This window comes from Ovis canadensis, chromosome 22 (assembly GCF_042477335.2).
Source record: "Ovis canadensis isolate MfBH-ARS-UI-01 breed Bighorn chromosome 22, ARS-UI_OviCan_v2, whole genome shotgun sequence".
In the NCBI taxonomy this organism is placed as follows: Eukaryota; Metazoa; Chordata; class Mammalia; order Artiodactyla; family Bovidae; genus Ovis; species Ovis canadensis.
The window spans coordinates 64387501-64400000 of NC_091266.1; the positions used below are offsets into that span (position 1 = coordinate 64387501).

The window sequence follows — 12500 nt, forward strand, 5'->3', positions numbered from 1 at the left end:
ATTGTTAAATAAGATATAGTATATTTTACTAACAGGGAGACCCAGACCCTGCCCAAACAGACTGCAGCCCTTCAGTGCCTGAATGAACACAGGTTGTAATGTGTAAAAATTAAATAAAGTAAAATTAAATTGCTCAATACAAAGACATCCCTCTAGAGGGTGTTAGTGATTTCAGTGACAAAGTGCTATTTGCTGACAAGTAGTTTACACATTAACCAGCTGAATCCAAGGGGGAAAAATGCCAATAGCAATTATATCACCTTGAGGTTATTAAATGTCCCACTGATAAGTAACTAGGTGAACTTGACCAGGTGATAAAGACTGCTGTGAGCAAATGATTGTGCACTGAAGAATGTTGCTCTATCCTGCTGTTTCTCCAGATAGCTTTCCTTTCAAAAATGACTGTATAAAAAGTTGCATTAAAAATGTGTGGCCACGGCAGACAAAGTTGGTATTTAGCGCCCCCGCACCCGCCCCCGCTGGAGCGCCTCCTCCACCTCAAAAACACGACGCAGGCTGCAACTGCCTGTTTTTTTCTCCCTTTTTTTTTAGGCTTTAAAATGATGCTAAGTTCTCCACTTTATCATCAACTGTCTCCTCCAAGTGCATTTCATCTATAAGAAATTCAGATGCTCGGGAAATTAAAATTTCAAAGATCTGCTGCAAAAAAAAAAAAATCAATGGGGCGAGATCAATGCTCATAGAAATTTCATGAACTTTGAACTGATCCAGGCCTGATGATGAGAGGTGGCTGGAGTTTCAGGCGGCTGACGGCTCCTCGTGCAGGCCGAGCGGCCAAGAGGAGGGCCATGTCGGAGGTGGGTTTCTGCTTTCATATTTTGTCCGACAAAAAAAATTAATTTTTGGCCTATTTCAGCAGCAAGCAAAGATAGAAAAGGCAGAGGCTGCTTCCCCCGACGTGTAGCACCCCCACTTCTGAAGAGCCCCTCACGCTCCGCACATTAACGCGGCCACGAAATGAAATCGGTTCCCTTAGCAGCCGATTGCAGGTGCAAATTAATATTGTAAAATGAAGATCGATACATGGACAGGGCCAAATCAATAGCGGCTAAATTATTGCTGCATTTTCCTCCTCATTCAAGATGAGTTGTGTTTTCCTCTCAAAGTCAATACCTTGCAGCTTTTCTCATTAATTTCTCAATAAATTTGGCAATGAATTTCAATCACAGAACTCGGCAGGGTGAGCCGGGCGCCGCGGCATGCATGGGGCACACAAAGGCCGCGGCGGGCGGGCATCGTGCGCCAGGAGGGCATCGTGCACCAGGAGGGCATCGTGCGCCAGGAGACGCTGTCCCTAGCCGACCCGTGCACAGCAGCAACGGCCCGCTCTGACACTCTGAGCACCAGGTGGCCGAGCCCCAGTCCCCGCATCGAAGCGGCCCGGCTTTTCCAGAGGCACGCCCACTGTGGCCCTAACAGCCCGTGGGGAGGCTCACACCCACCCCGGGTTGGCCTCTGCTTCCTGGGACTCCCTCCCGGAGCCCCTCCAGCCCAGGGTACCTTGTGTCGCCAGGACTTCTGAGGACGCGAGAGGCGCCACACTTGACTTCGAATCGGAAGTTGGGCCCACCTCGCCGCTCCAGAGGGGTGCTCCCACGCCCGGCCGGGTGCACTGGGCCTCCCTGCACGGCTCCCCCGTGCTGGCACTGCCTGGCGGCTTTGTGACGGAACATCAGACCAGAAAAGCGGACAGCGAATCTTCCTTGTTCCCCAAATAACATCCTTGCTGACCCCACTGGATGGCATGCAAACAGCTCTGTTTACATACCTCAAGGAATACCCTGGACATTGGCCTTGTAGTCACGTCCAAACCATGCCCAGTGAGCCCAGGCCTGCAGCTCAGGAAGACCGAGGCCCGGGCCGTCAGACGCTCCCCCTTCTCCGGGGCTTGGCCCCCAGGGACAGGGGCCCCCGAGACACACTCCCCAAGGAGGCAGGAGACGGGGGACCCAGCCACCCCCACCCCTCTCCTCCCCCATCTTGGTTCCAGCAAAAGCAGCCTCTCTGCATGGGTAGAAGGGTCTGAACAAAAGGGAAGGAGAAGGTGGCAAACGGAAACCACCCTCAAGGATAAAGAGCACAGATGATACAGGTCACCCCGCTGTTAGCAAGGGTAACTGCAGCCAGCCTGTGCGCTCACCCTCCCAACAAAATGCTCTGGAGCACCTTCCAGGCAACCTGCACACGTGGAGTCCGCATGAAACCTCAGTACAGAGGCAAGCTGAGGGACGCCTCTGGCATGACCCCCACCCCGCACCACGGATGGAGGTGGCCCAGCCCCCCAGGAACCCTCCCCTTCCCTCCTGTGCCCCCCCCCACCCCGCCACCCCCAGGGTGCACTCCCCAGCCCACTCATTCACGTGGAAAGCCATCACCAAGTCACAGCACCTGCCCTACTCAGCGCAGGCACATAGTGGGTGCTCCATCATAACGATGAAGGACCATGGTGACTCCGGGGACCTCCTGAAAATATGAGACCAATGGAGAAGGTTTATTTCCGTTCTTGACTTGGAGAAGCCAGAGTGAACACAATGTTTCCTGTGTGTCCACACAAGAACCCACTCACGAGTCTTTCACAGCAGCATCGCTTGTCTGACAGTCGGCCCTCCGTATCCCCAGTCCTAAACCTTCAGATGCGACCAAGTGCAGCGATGACCTTGGATTCGAAGGACTGAGCTGCAAGGGGCTCAAGCACCCGTGGGTTTGGTCCTGGAACCTGTCCCCAACAGGTCCCAAGGAGGGACTGAAGCAAGATGGTCGGCTGCATCGTGGTCCCAGCACAACGGGAGGCCACGCGGCCGCACAGAGGAAGGCAGCACGGCGCGGGGCCGTAAAAGCCAACAGTGCACTCCCACAGGACCCCGGGCGCCGTCCGGACCAGCGGAGGCACAGAGCAAAGAGCTGGAGGCCTCCGAGGCTTGGAGCGGCGGGGCGGGGCCGGGGCCGGGGCGGGGCCGGGCTGCTGATGGCCGCTTGGGCGCTTCTGTCGGGGAAGGTTCTCTGTTAGTGGTGGCACAACCTTGTGACCCTCCTAAGAACCGCTTAACTGTATGCTCAAATGGGTGGGTTTTAGGCTGTGTGAGCTGCTGCTGCTGCTAAGTCACTTCAGTCGTGTCCTACTCTGTGCGACCCCATAGATGGCAGCCCACTAGGCTCCCCCGTCCCTGGGATTCTCCAGGCAAGAACATTGGAGTGGGTTGCCATTTCCTTCTCCAATGCAGGAAAGTGAAAAGTGAAAGTGAAGTTGCTCGGTCCTGTCCGACTCTTCACAACCCCGTGGACTGCCGCCCACCAGGCTCCTCCGCCCATGGGATTTTCCAGGCAAGAGTACTGGAGTGGGGTGCCACTGCCTTCTCCATTTGGATAAAGAACAGAATCTGAGGCGACTAGACCAGCACACACCCGCCTGCCAGGCCCTTACCCAGGGAAGGCCTCGCGTGGTCCAAATGCTGTCGGAGCGGAGTCTGGCGCTTGTGTAAAAGAAGAGAGGCTGCAACTGGGGTGAGCAGGCCTCCAGTTGGAGGGAGGGGCCTGGGGAAGAGACACCCCACCCCCCACTCAGGAAGGCTCTGCGGCCGCCCTCAGTCCCCACGGAGGCGTTTTTAACTCCGGCTTTTTAAGGTGAATAAAGAAGAAAAGCAAGGCGCTAAGTCAGAGCCTTTAAAGACAGTGTCAAGGTCAGTGTAAATACTGACAGGGCCAAGAAGAGACCCTGAGCACAGGATTCTGGGTTATGTCTCTTAAGTAAAACAGTCCTGTTTCTTCCCAAGGGGCCCCCCAAATCCCCAAACGTGTGGGGTTCAGAAGGCCTGTGGGACCTCAGCCACCTCTGAGCCCTGCCACCCCGCCCAGACTTGCTCCCCTCAGCTCCCCTACCCTGGGCTCAAGTTCTGCCCTGTGCCTGGAGACCCTCGACCTGCCTGGAGACTCCCGATCCACCTGGAGACCACGGAGACCCCGACCCGCCTGGAGAGCCCCTGACCCGCCTGGAGACCACTGACCCGCTGCCGAGGTGCAGCCCGCCCGCCCCAAGCACCCGTGTCTGCAGAGGCTCCCCCCACAGTCCCCACAGCCACCCCTCTTCCCAGAGACTCGAGCCCCTTCCAGGACTTCCTGGCCATCGCTTCTCATCCTCACGCCTGAGCAGCTGGAATAGGCCCAGGTGCGGCCGAGGGCGGCCCGGAGCCAGGCCCCAGGCTGCCCATGCAAAGCCGGCGGGGTGCCCCAGGGGAACCCAGGGAATCACGCCGCGCCCCCAGCACCAATGAGACGCAGGCGGTCTCTGGCCTTTCCTGGCCACCTGCAGAGAACCTGGCCCAGGTGGGCCTCGGGGAGACGCTGACCACGGGAAGCCACAGGCCAATTCCCAGCCGTGTGGACAAGAGGCCTCTGCACCGCCCCCCGACGCCTGGCTCCCCTGAAAGACCACTGCCGCCCACGGGTGTTTCCTGAGTGCAGAGGCTAAAGGGGCCAGCGGTTGGGGCATTGGGCGGTGGGCAGCGGGGTGAGCAGCGTCCACCACCCCAGGCCTGTCTCCGGGGGGCCTCACAGACAGCTTACGTGAGTCTGCGGCCCCAGCACCTCACACCCTGTAGCTTGCGCTAACAGGTCAGCTTTCAAAACCACCTCCGTGTTCACCGGCGACCAGCACATGAGGCAAACCGCTTCTGGCCTGGGGACCCTGTGGCCCGATGCCACAAGGATCACGAGCGCCCTGGCTGCACGGCCATCCCCACAGGCTTTCGGGAGTCCTGTGCTGGGGGCGTTAGGGAAGGGCACCAGGCTGGTCTTCACAAGCGGGCGGAGGTGACGGTTGGGCCTAGAGCAGCCGGCTGGGCCCCGGGGCCAGGCGCACAGATTCTGAGACTGGGCGGCACAGCGCCCCCACCCCCAGGGCTGAGACCCAGAAGGGCCCAGGGGAGTCCTAGGCAAGGGGCGTCTCCCGGGAGGATGAAAGGGCTGAAAAGATGGGAAGAAACCTGGCCAAACTCCCCCACCTCCAAACTCTCAGAGGCCCTGGCTGTGATCCTCGGTGGTCAGCAGGTGCTCGGAGTGAGAGAGGGTCAGCCTGTGGAAGGCTGGCCTACCGCCGGGGCTCACCGTGTTGGGAGGTGGGGTCTCCATCTGTGGAGGTGCAGGCAAGGGCCCTTGGGAGAGCTGGGAAGGGCAGCATCCAGGGGGGTGCAATGATGGACCCGCTGCCAGGCTGCACCTTTAAGGAGCATCCCCCAAAGATGATCTAGGTCCACCAGTCCCGAGATGGGCAGCGGCCCACGGTCTCCACAGGAGACTGTGTGTCTCACACTCAACAACCTCGGTAAAGAGTCTTCTGGAGCACATCCGCCCACCATGAGCACCCAGGGCCCTCGTGCAACCCAGTGACTACAGACTCTTTAAGAGCATTTGAAAACGTCCGTGTATTTGTTTCTGGGGGTGGAGCACACAACTCACACCCGATGAAGACATTCCAGGTGTTGCTGCTTTATTGAAAAGTCATCCTAAGAAAGAATGATTCAGCTTGTACTTTCTATGGAATACAACGAACAAAAAAAGGCCCAACCGATTCAAACGATAGTTTTTTAAAAAATGTTCTTTCTGTCAGGTTGAGCTTTTTGGCTCAACTTAGAGCCTAAAGTGAAAGTGAAAGTCGCTCAGTCGTGTCTGACTCTTTCCGACCCTTTCTGACTCTTTTCTCCAGGACAGAATACTGCAGTGAGTAGCCTTTCCCTTCTCCAGGGCATCTTCCCAACCCAGGGATGGAACCCAGCAGATTCTTTACCAGCTGAGCCAGAAGGGAAGCCCCAAGACCTTCCCAAAACAAAGGTTTCAAATGAACGCCTGGGCGGCCCCAGGACACCGGCTTGCAGGGATGTGGAGGGAGGAGGCCCGCGGTCCCTGTGGGGACTGTCCTTGTTCCCTTTCTCCCGGGACCACAGGCCAGCCTGCTGCTTCTGCTCCTGGTCAGAAGGCCCACAGCTTCCTTGGCGGGCTCTCCACTGAGATGGCCGTTCGTCCTGCAGCTTCCCCGGCCTCCTCCCGGACGCGGTGGGAGCTCCTCCCTGCAGGTGACACAGCTCTGATCTGTACGCCCTCCTCGCTGCCTTAGCCCGCTCTCCCGCTCCCGGGCACTCCCCCGGGCTCTGAGAGCAGCCCCAGGGGCAGGTGGGCTCCCTGACAGGCCAGAGACACCAAGTCAAGTCCCAAACTCGCCCTGTCCCCGTGGGGCAGGGGGCTGGTGGCCCGCAGCCCCTCCCCCGCCGAGGGAACCCATGACCCCTGTGTCCTCCGGGGAAGACGAATGGCTGTCTCCTCCCGGCTCCGTGTTGTCAGGTTCGGTGCTGAGAGTCAATACCTTCACCTTGACGTGGAAACTTCCTGATTTATCAGCCAGCTCCCCTCCCAGGCGAGCGCGGCCTCGCCACGCACAGCCATCGGGCTCCGGGAAGAGCAGCCTATGGTCACAGCACTTGGAAACAAGCAAAGCCCCTCTGATGACAGACAAATGTGTCTTGTTAGCAACTGCCCAAAAGCGCTTGACTTGTACTAATAACAAAAAGGGCATGCTGGTCACCGTGGGTCCAAAGACGAAGCACCCTGTCACCAGCCTGGTTGGGAAATTAGCAAATAATGTTCTTTTCCTTGATAAATGGGTGACAGCTTCCTCTCACCAATCATTTCTAACATTTTGATGCATGCCTATGATCCCACTGGAGGAGCAGAAAAGTTTACTGGCCCTCAATTTTCAGATGATGAATGGAGCGCCTCTAAATGTGCGATTTCTGGATGAGGTATAGTTCATTTTAAGCAATTCTAGTAAATGGGTGTCACTGATTAGGACAGATCGTCTACTTGCGCAACAGCACACACGGTGTGTCTCATTCCCCGGCCTCCTCCGAGACAGCAGGCAAGGGGACGGCAGGCACCCGGGAGGCCTCGCCACCCGGCTCCTGAGAGGGACACGGGGCTGGGCAGGCGTCCCCCACGCCGCGCCGCGTGCTGGCGGACTCACTGGTCGCCATCTGGTCCAGGGCTGGGCTGCACCATGCAGACGATCACAGGGGGCCCGCCCCTTCCTCTGTGGCCCCGAGGAGCCCCACCAATGGCCCCAGAGACAACCAGGTGGTCTGCTCGCCATCCCTGCCAACAGGGACAAGTTCGTCCTCTGCCCTCAGCTCGCAGCCAAGGATGAGCAAAGGTAGGTGGGGCGGGCGAGACATCCTGCTGGAGTTGTGCATTGTCTGGGGGGCTATGTCAGCTCTTGGGCCCTGAAGGGGTCTCCCCAAGCTGCTTTTCCAATTGACCGCCCTCATGTTAAAAGCAAGTCTGTCTGTCCTCCAGGGCAGCAGAGGTTGCCACTGACACCATCCGACTGGGAGCAGGAACTAGCGATGGCCCTGGGTCTGCAGGGTCCCCACTACAGCCAGGAACGCCCGGGGAGCCGCTGAGAGCCGCTGGGCCTCACTGGCTGGGACGGGGAAGCCAGGAATCACAGACATGGGCTGAAAGTGTCCCCCAAACCCCCAACCTGAAATGCAAACACCTCCCTCGCATCCACCTCCATGGTCAAAAACTGATCACCAAAATAATCACGTGGCTTACATTTAAGGGGAAGGAAGGCATGAGCAAGCAGTTTAGCAAAGTAAAAATAGTATGATTGGTGGGAGGCAATTAGGAATCGTCCGCTCTGGGGATACAAGTAATCTGTTTGAGAGGCACTGGGCTGGGAGACAGCGGGTCGGCGTGGCAGTGGTCGAAGGGTATTGACTCTGCTAGAGTGTCATCAGCTGTTGACAGAATCACGTCTGAATGCACACACAAGAACTTTAAAACACTTCAGAAATGCCCACGCCCTTCGAGAGGTGGGCCCAAGTGTGGGTTAGGTAGTGGGAGGCTGCCAAAGGACGTGGTGGCCCCCGGGGCAAGCCGACAGCCACCCCTGGTGCCAGACAGCTCCTGAGACGGAGTGAGCGCCTTCCCCCGCTCCCCGCCCTGGACATGTAGCCAGTTTTAAGCCAACTCCTTGGGAAAGCCCCTGATGCTGGAAAAATTGAAGGCGAAAGAAGGGGGCGGCAGAGAATCAGATGGCTGGATGGCATTGCCGACTCAAGGGACATGGGTTTCAGCAAACTCTGGGAGGTATTCAAGGACAGAGGGGCCTGGCGTGCTGCCATCCATGGGGTCGCAGAGAGTCAGACCTGACCGAACAGCTGAACAACAACAACCAATGATTAAAAAAATAAACCCTTATCAGGAAGAATGAAAACTGCTGGCAGTCGCTGGCTGAGCCTCGTGTCTGAGCTGCACATCACAGTGCGGAAGGCGGCCGTCTTTCTGTCCCCATCTCGTCCGCACTTGGCCGCCACGCTCGGCCCCTGCCACTCCGGCCCTGGCACGGCCTCTGCCACCATCCTGCTCAGTAACTGAACTGGCTGTGCCGTGGCAGCCTGCATGTTCATGCCTGGCCATTTGTGATAATTCCTTTAATTGAGCAAAAGAAATCTCTAAACTGAGGTGGGGGGGGGTCAGCCACACATTCGGGCACCAGAGGGCTACAGGAAGAGCCCCTGGCTGCCACGCCCACGAGTCAGGCCACCACCAACCAGCTCCTGCCCTTCCATGTCACAGGGAACCCTCTGCCACACGGACACACTGGCAAAAGGGACACTTCTGATCATGCAAAAGCACCTCACACTCGCAAACGCTGTCTGTAAAAGCAGTTTTCCCTCGAACATAATTTCAATTAGAAGCATACAAATTCCAATTTGTCTTAATCGAGTAACACCGCAATGCTTACATTCTAATTAAAAAATAATTTCTTTTATTGCTCTGAACAACTTGATGTCTTTCTACTGGTTGAAATTATAAACGTGAGACTGTTCGCTCTGCCCATGGAGTTCCTCAGGTAGGATATTGCAGGACTGCTTTAATTATTATTAAACGAGCAAACGATACACTATTAGACAAATATTAAAACAAGCACTGCACTCAATTATTAATTTGCACTGTTCACTTTTAAATGCAGCAAATATCTCATTAATTTAATTTTAGGTGCCCACCCGTTTATATTGCATTTTACAGTCTGGAAGGCAATTTACTATTAACTGGCAATTACATACAGAGTGATTGTTAATTCTGCTCCTAAGTGCTAGCCGCTTGAAAATTGTTCTCTCTCTCTAATTTTTGACCTTCTTGCAACAGGGGTGAGGCGCGCTGGGAATACAAAGGACTGGTGTGGAGGAGCCGGACATGCCATTGAGACTCATTCTTTTAATTCACCGTGCTAATCAACTGCACTACCACCACCTCCCAAGGTAATTCTGCCTTTACTGGGGCTGAAAGCAGCCGGCAAAGGGGCCTGGCTGGGTGGGCTTGGTCTGCCCCCCACCACACACCCACTCTGGGTTGACACATCGGGTGTGGTTCCGAAGAACCTGGGGTTTTCCTCAGCTGCTGTAAACAGCTCGTTTAGACCTTGGCCTCTGGCGGCCTGACCACCTTACCCAGGAGGGCTCAGGGTGACGTATCCCCGCGGGCCGGACTGCTGATGGGAGCCAGACGCCCAGGGGATGGGGCTGCCCGCAGGCTGTCCGGCCTCCAGGAGGGCTGGCGCAGCCTGTTGAGAGGAGCAATTCCCTGTGATTGCACCTCTGTCCCCATCAATTCCAGGGCAGCACAAATCAGACAGAAGCTTCCAGGTCAGACAGGTTATGACCCCACCTTCCCTCCACTCCCGGAGAGCACGGGGCCCCCTAGCCCTGACGCGCGTTTGAAATGTATATTCCCGTTGATGATGGGGGAGGCGTAGACGAGCCCCCCGCAGGAGGGGTCCCAGCTGGCTGAATGGCTTCACTGAGGCATCCATTCACGAGAGAACCCTTTGTGGAGTCCAGAGCCTTGGACTGCCGGGACAACGAGCATGGGGTCTGAGAAGCCCCCTCTCCGTGGTGCGGACACAGCACCGGCCGCAGAAACGGACGACGGTCACCGGGACACAGCTGTCCCTGGAACGGACTCGGGACACTCGCTTCCCTGAGGGCAGGGGCCCTCTGGCCAAGGAAGTTTTTCTGCCCCGCTGGGGGCAGCTGGCTACGGAGAGCCACCCCAGCTCACCCACGCCCCGTGGCACCTGAGCGGCTGGGCCTCGGCCCTGGGACACCAGCTGCCCAAGCCACGGTGTCCGCACACCCTCCCTCCAGCCATGACGCCCGGCTCGTCAGCCCTCCTGCCTAGGGGGCTGCGGTCCCCGGTAGCCCGCACGCCCTCTCCAGCCGTGATGCCCAGCTTGGCAGCTCTCCTGCTGCGGGCACTGCAGTCCCTGGTAGCCCCCGGAGCACTTAGAGGAACCAGGCCTTCCTGCCGTCACGTCTCTTCTGAGTCAGCACCCCAACCACAGCCTGTGGGTCTCTGCAGCCAGAGCCTGACGGTCAAGAATTGGGGATCTGGAGACCCGCGGGGGGCATGGCCAGGAGGCCAGAGGGGCTGACTCGGGCGGAGGGTCCCTGTCCATCTGGGGCAGACCCAGGTGGTCCCACTGCCTACAGATGTCCCCACCCCACAGTGCCTGACCCGACTTGGCATCCATGCGGCCCGTGGCCGCTCAGGGCCTGCCAGCAAATACATGTCCCCTCCTCTGAGGGACCTAGACGCCTCAGCGGCTGTTCCTGGGAGCTCAGGTCACACACGCACCCGGGGGCAGCAGAAGCGGGGGGTCAAGCATCCCCCAGGGCCCCCAGGCAGGATGCGGGTGTTGGGTGGCCCCCAGGGCAGGACCCGGGGGTTGGGCGGCCCCCAGGGCGATACCAGGCAGGGTGGAGCAGGGCTCCCACTGCTCACATCCTGAGCTCATGGCCAGAAACCCAGCGGGGCACCCACAGGTCAGCAGTGGCCACGCAGAGGCGGCTGAGTGCTGCGGGGAGACAGCCCAGCGGGGACCTGCCCACTCCCAGCTCCCGGCGGCCTCGGTGGTCCTTCTACCCAGAAGAGCTCCCGCCACGGCCACAGGCACGAGGCTCACAAGCAGCCCCGGCTGCTGCCCCACTTCCTGGGTCTTTATTATTTAGCAGGCTGGGGCCGCAGTCCGTCATCTCCTGGTGACAGCAGGGGGCCCAAGTCCCGGCCTGGAGGTAGGCGCCCATCAGCGTCCCCAGGGTCTTGGGCCCCAGGCAGCATGCGCTGGCCCCAAGGGCAGAAACGGCCCCTCCCTGCCCTGCTGACTCGCTCAGCGCTGCTTGGGGCCCATTCCCCACCCTGGAGGTAGGTGCCCAACTGGAGGCTGCCTCGCCCCACCAAGGATGCAAGCGTCGCTGCATCCCAGGCTGTCAAGGGTCTGGGCGCCTCTGGACACAGCAGCCCTGCTCTCGGCCGGGACCTGAGCCAGGTGCAGCCCAGGGGAGACACTGGGCCGGCCGGAAGAGCTTACACTTCGAATCTGCTTCCTAAAGGGGGAGGAGGGTGAGTCGCCTCCACTCCTCACCCAACCCCCGAGTGGAAGGGACCTCCGTTCTACCTCGTCACCCACCCGTGGGACAGAGGAGAGGCCCACATCCCAGAGGAGCCCAGACCTGTCCCCCAGGTGCCCTGTGTGGGTAACGGCACATGGTCAGACCCCGAGGCCCAGAACAGGCTCCTGCGGGGACCTCCCGGCCACCCTGACCAGGTGAGCATATGGAAGCCACCCTGTCTGAGAACAAGCCCTCACCCCTAGGGCTCAGCACGCGCAGCCCTCTCAGACATCCCAGCCTCTGCAGGCGGCAGGACCAGAGGCTCCAACGCAGACAAGCCCTATGGTCACTGTGGTCTCTCTCAACAGCAGCCTCAGACGGGTCGTGTCCTCCAAGCCGCCTGTGTGCAAAGCACTGCGGCACACAGCTTCCGGATGGCGATCCAGGACCTCAGAGGGGACCCTTCCTGGTGATGTCCGAGTGCCCAGCCCCGCACAGAATTCAGACCCCCCGTCAGCAGCAGGTTGGTGTGCAGTGTGAGGCCCCAGGCTGGGGAGAGACCTGCTTCTGTTATCCACAGGTGTGGGTGACCTTGGGGACACGGCCTGACCTCTGGGACCTCACAGGGCAGCCACCCCTTGGACGCTGGGAATGTGGTTACCGACAGCCCACCGCCTCCTTTTACAGGCAGGACCACAGACGGGGTGAGGGGATGGATCCCGCGGCCCCAGGGGTCTGCACCTGTTCACGGCGTCACACCAGCTGGTCAAGGATGCGGAGACTTCCCCGATGACACCACCCCCTGGCTCACCCGCCAGCCCTCCCTGCAGAACCTGTGCAGGGACCCAGGGGCCATGGAGAGGCCCTCCCAGATCAGGAAGGCTGGAAAGGTGGACTCACCGGTGTAGACGAACCGCCCTGGAGCACCCTTACAGAACTGCTTGGACTTGTACGACAAGGTGACTTCGACGACTCCAGGAATGTGCCTCGGCGGCGTCTGGACACGGATGGCGTGGGGCGTGATCAGCTACGAGAACC

At 58.8% G+C, this 12500-nt stretch overlaps 1 protein-coding gene and 1 long non-coding RNA gene across 17 annotated transcripts in view; one reads left to right on the top strand and one right to left on the bottom strand.

Annotated features, from left to right (window-relative positions):
• Window positions 1-12500, bottom strand: part of EBF3 (EBF transcription factor 3) — a 126933-nt gene that overhangs the window by 16770 nt on the left and 97663 nt on the right. For all 16 annotated transcript variants that reach the window (XM_069567755.1, XM_069567752.1, XM_069567759.1 and 13 more), the window contains one exon: window positions 12363-12489. In XM_069567755.1, coding sequence (XP_069423856.1) covers window positions 12363-12489 — 127 coding nt within the window. The remainder of the gene's footprint in view (window positions 1-12362; window positions 12490-12500) is intronic.
• LOC138427795 (uncharacterized) overlaps window positions 6918-12500 on the top strand; it is a 6453-nt gene continuing 870 nt past the window's right edge. Inside the window, exons 1-4 of the long non-coding RNA XR_011252181.1 lie at window positions 6918-7216; window positions 9220-9332; window positions 11831-11985; window positions 12150-12500. The exon at window positions 12150-12500 is cut by the window's right edge and continues 870 nt beyond it. This is a non-coding gene — a long non-coding RNA (uncharacterized lncRNA). The remainder of the gene's footprint in view (window positions 7217-9219; window positions 9333-11830; window positions 11986-12149) is intronic.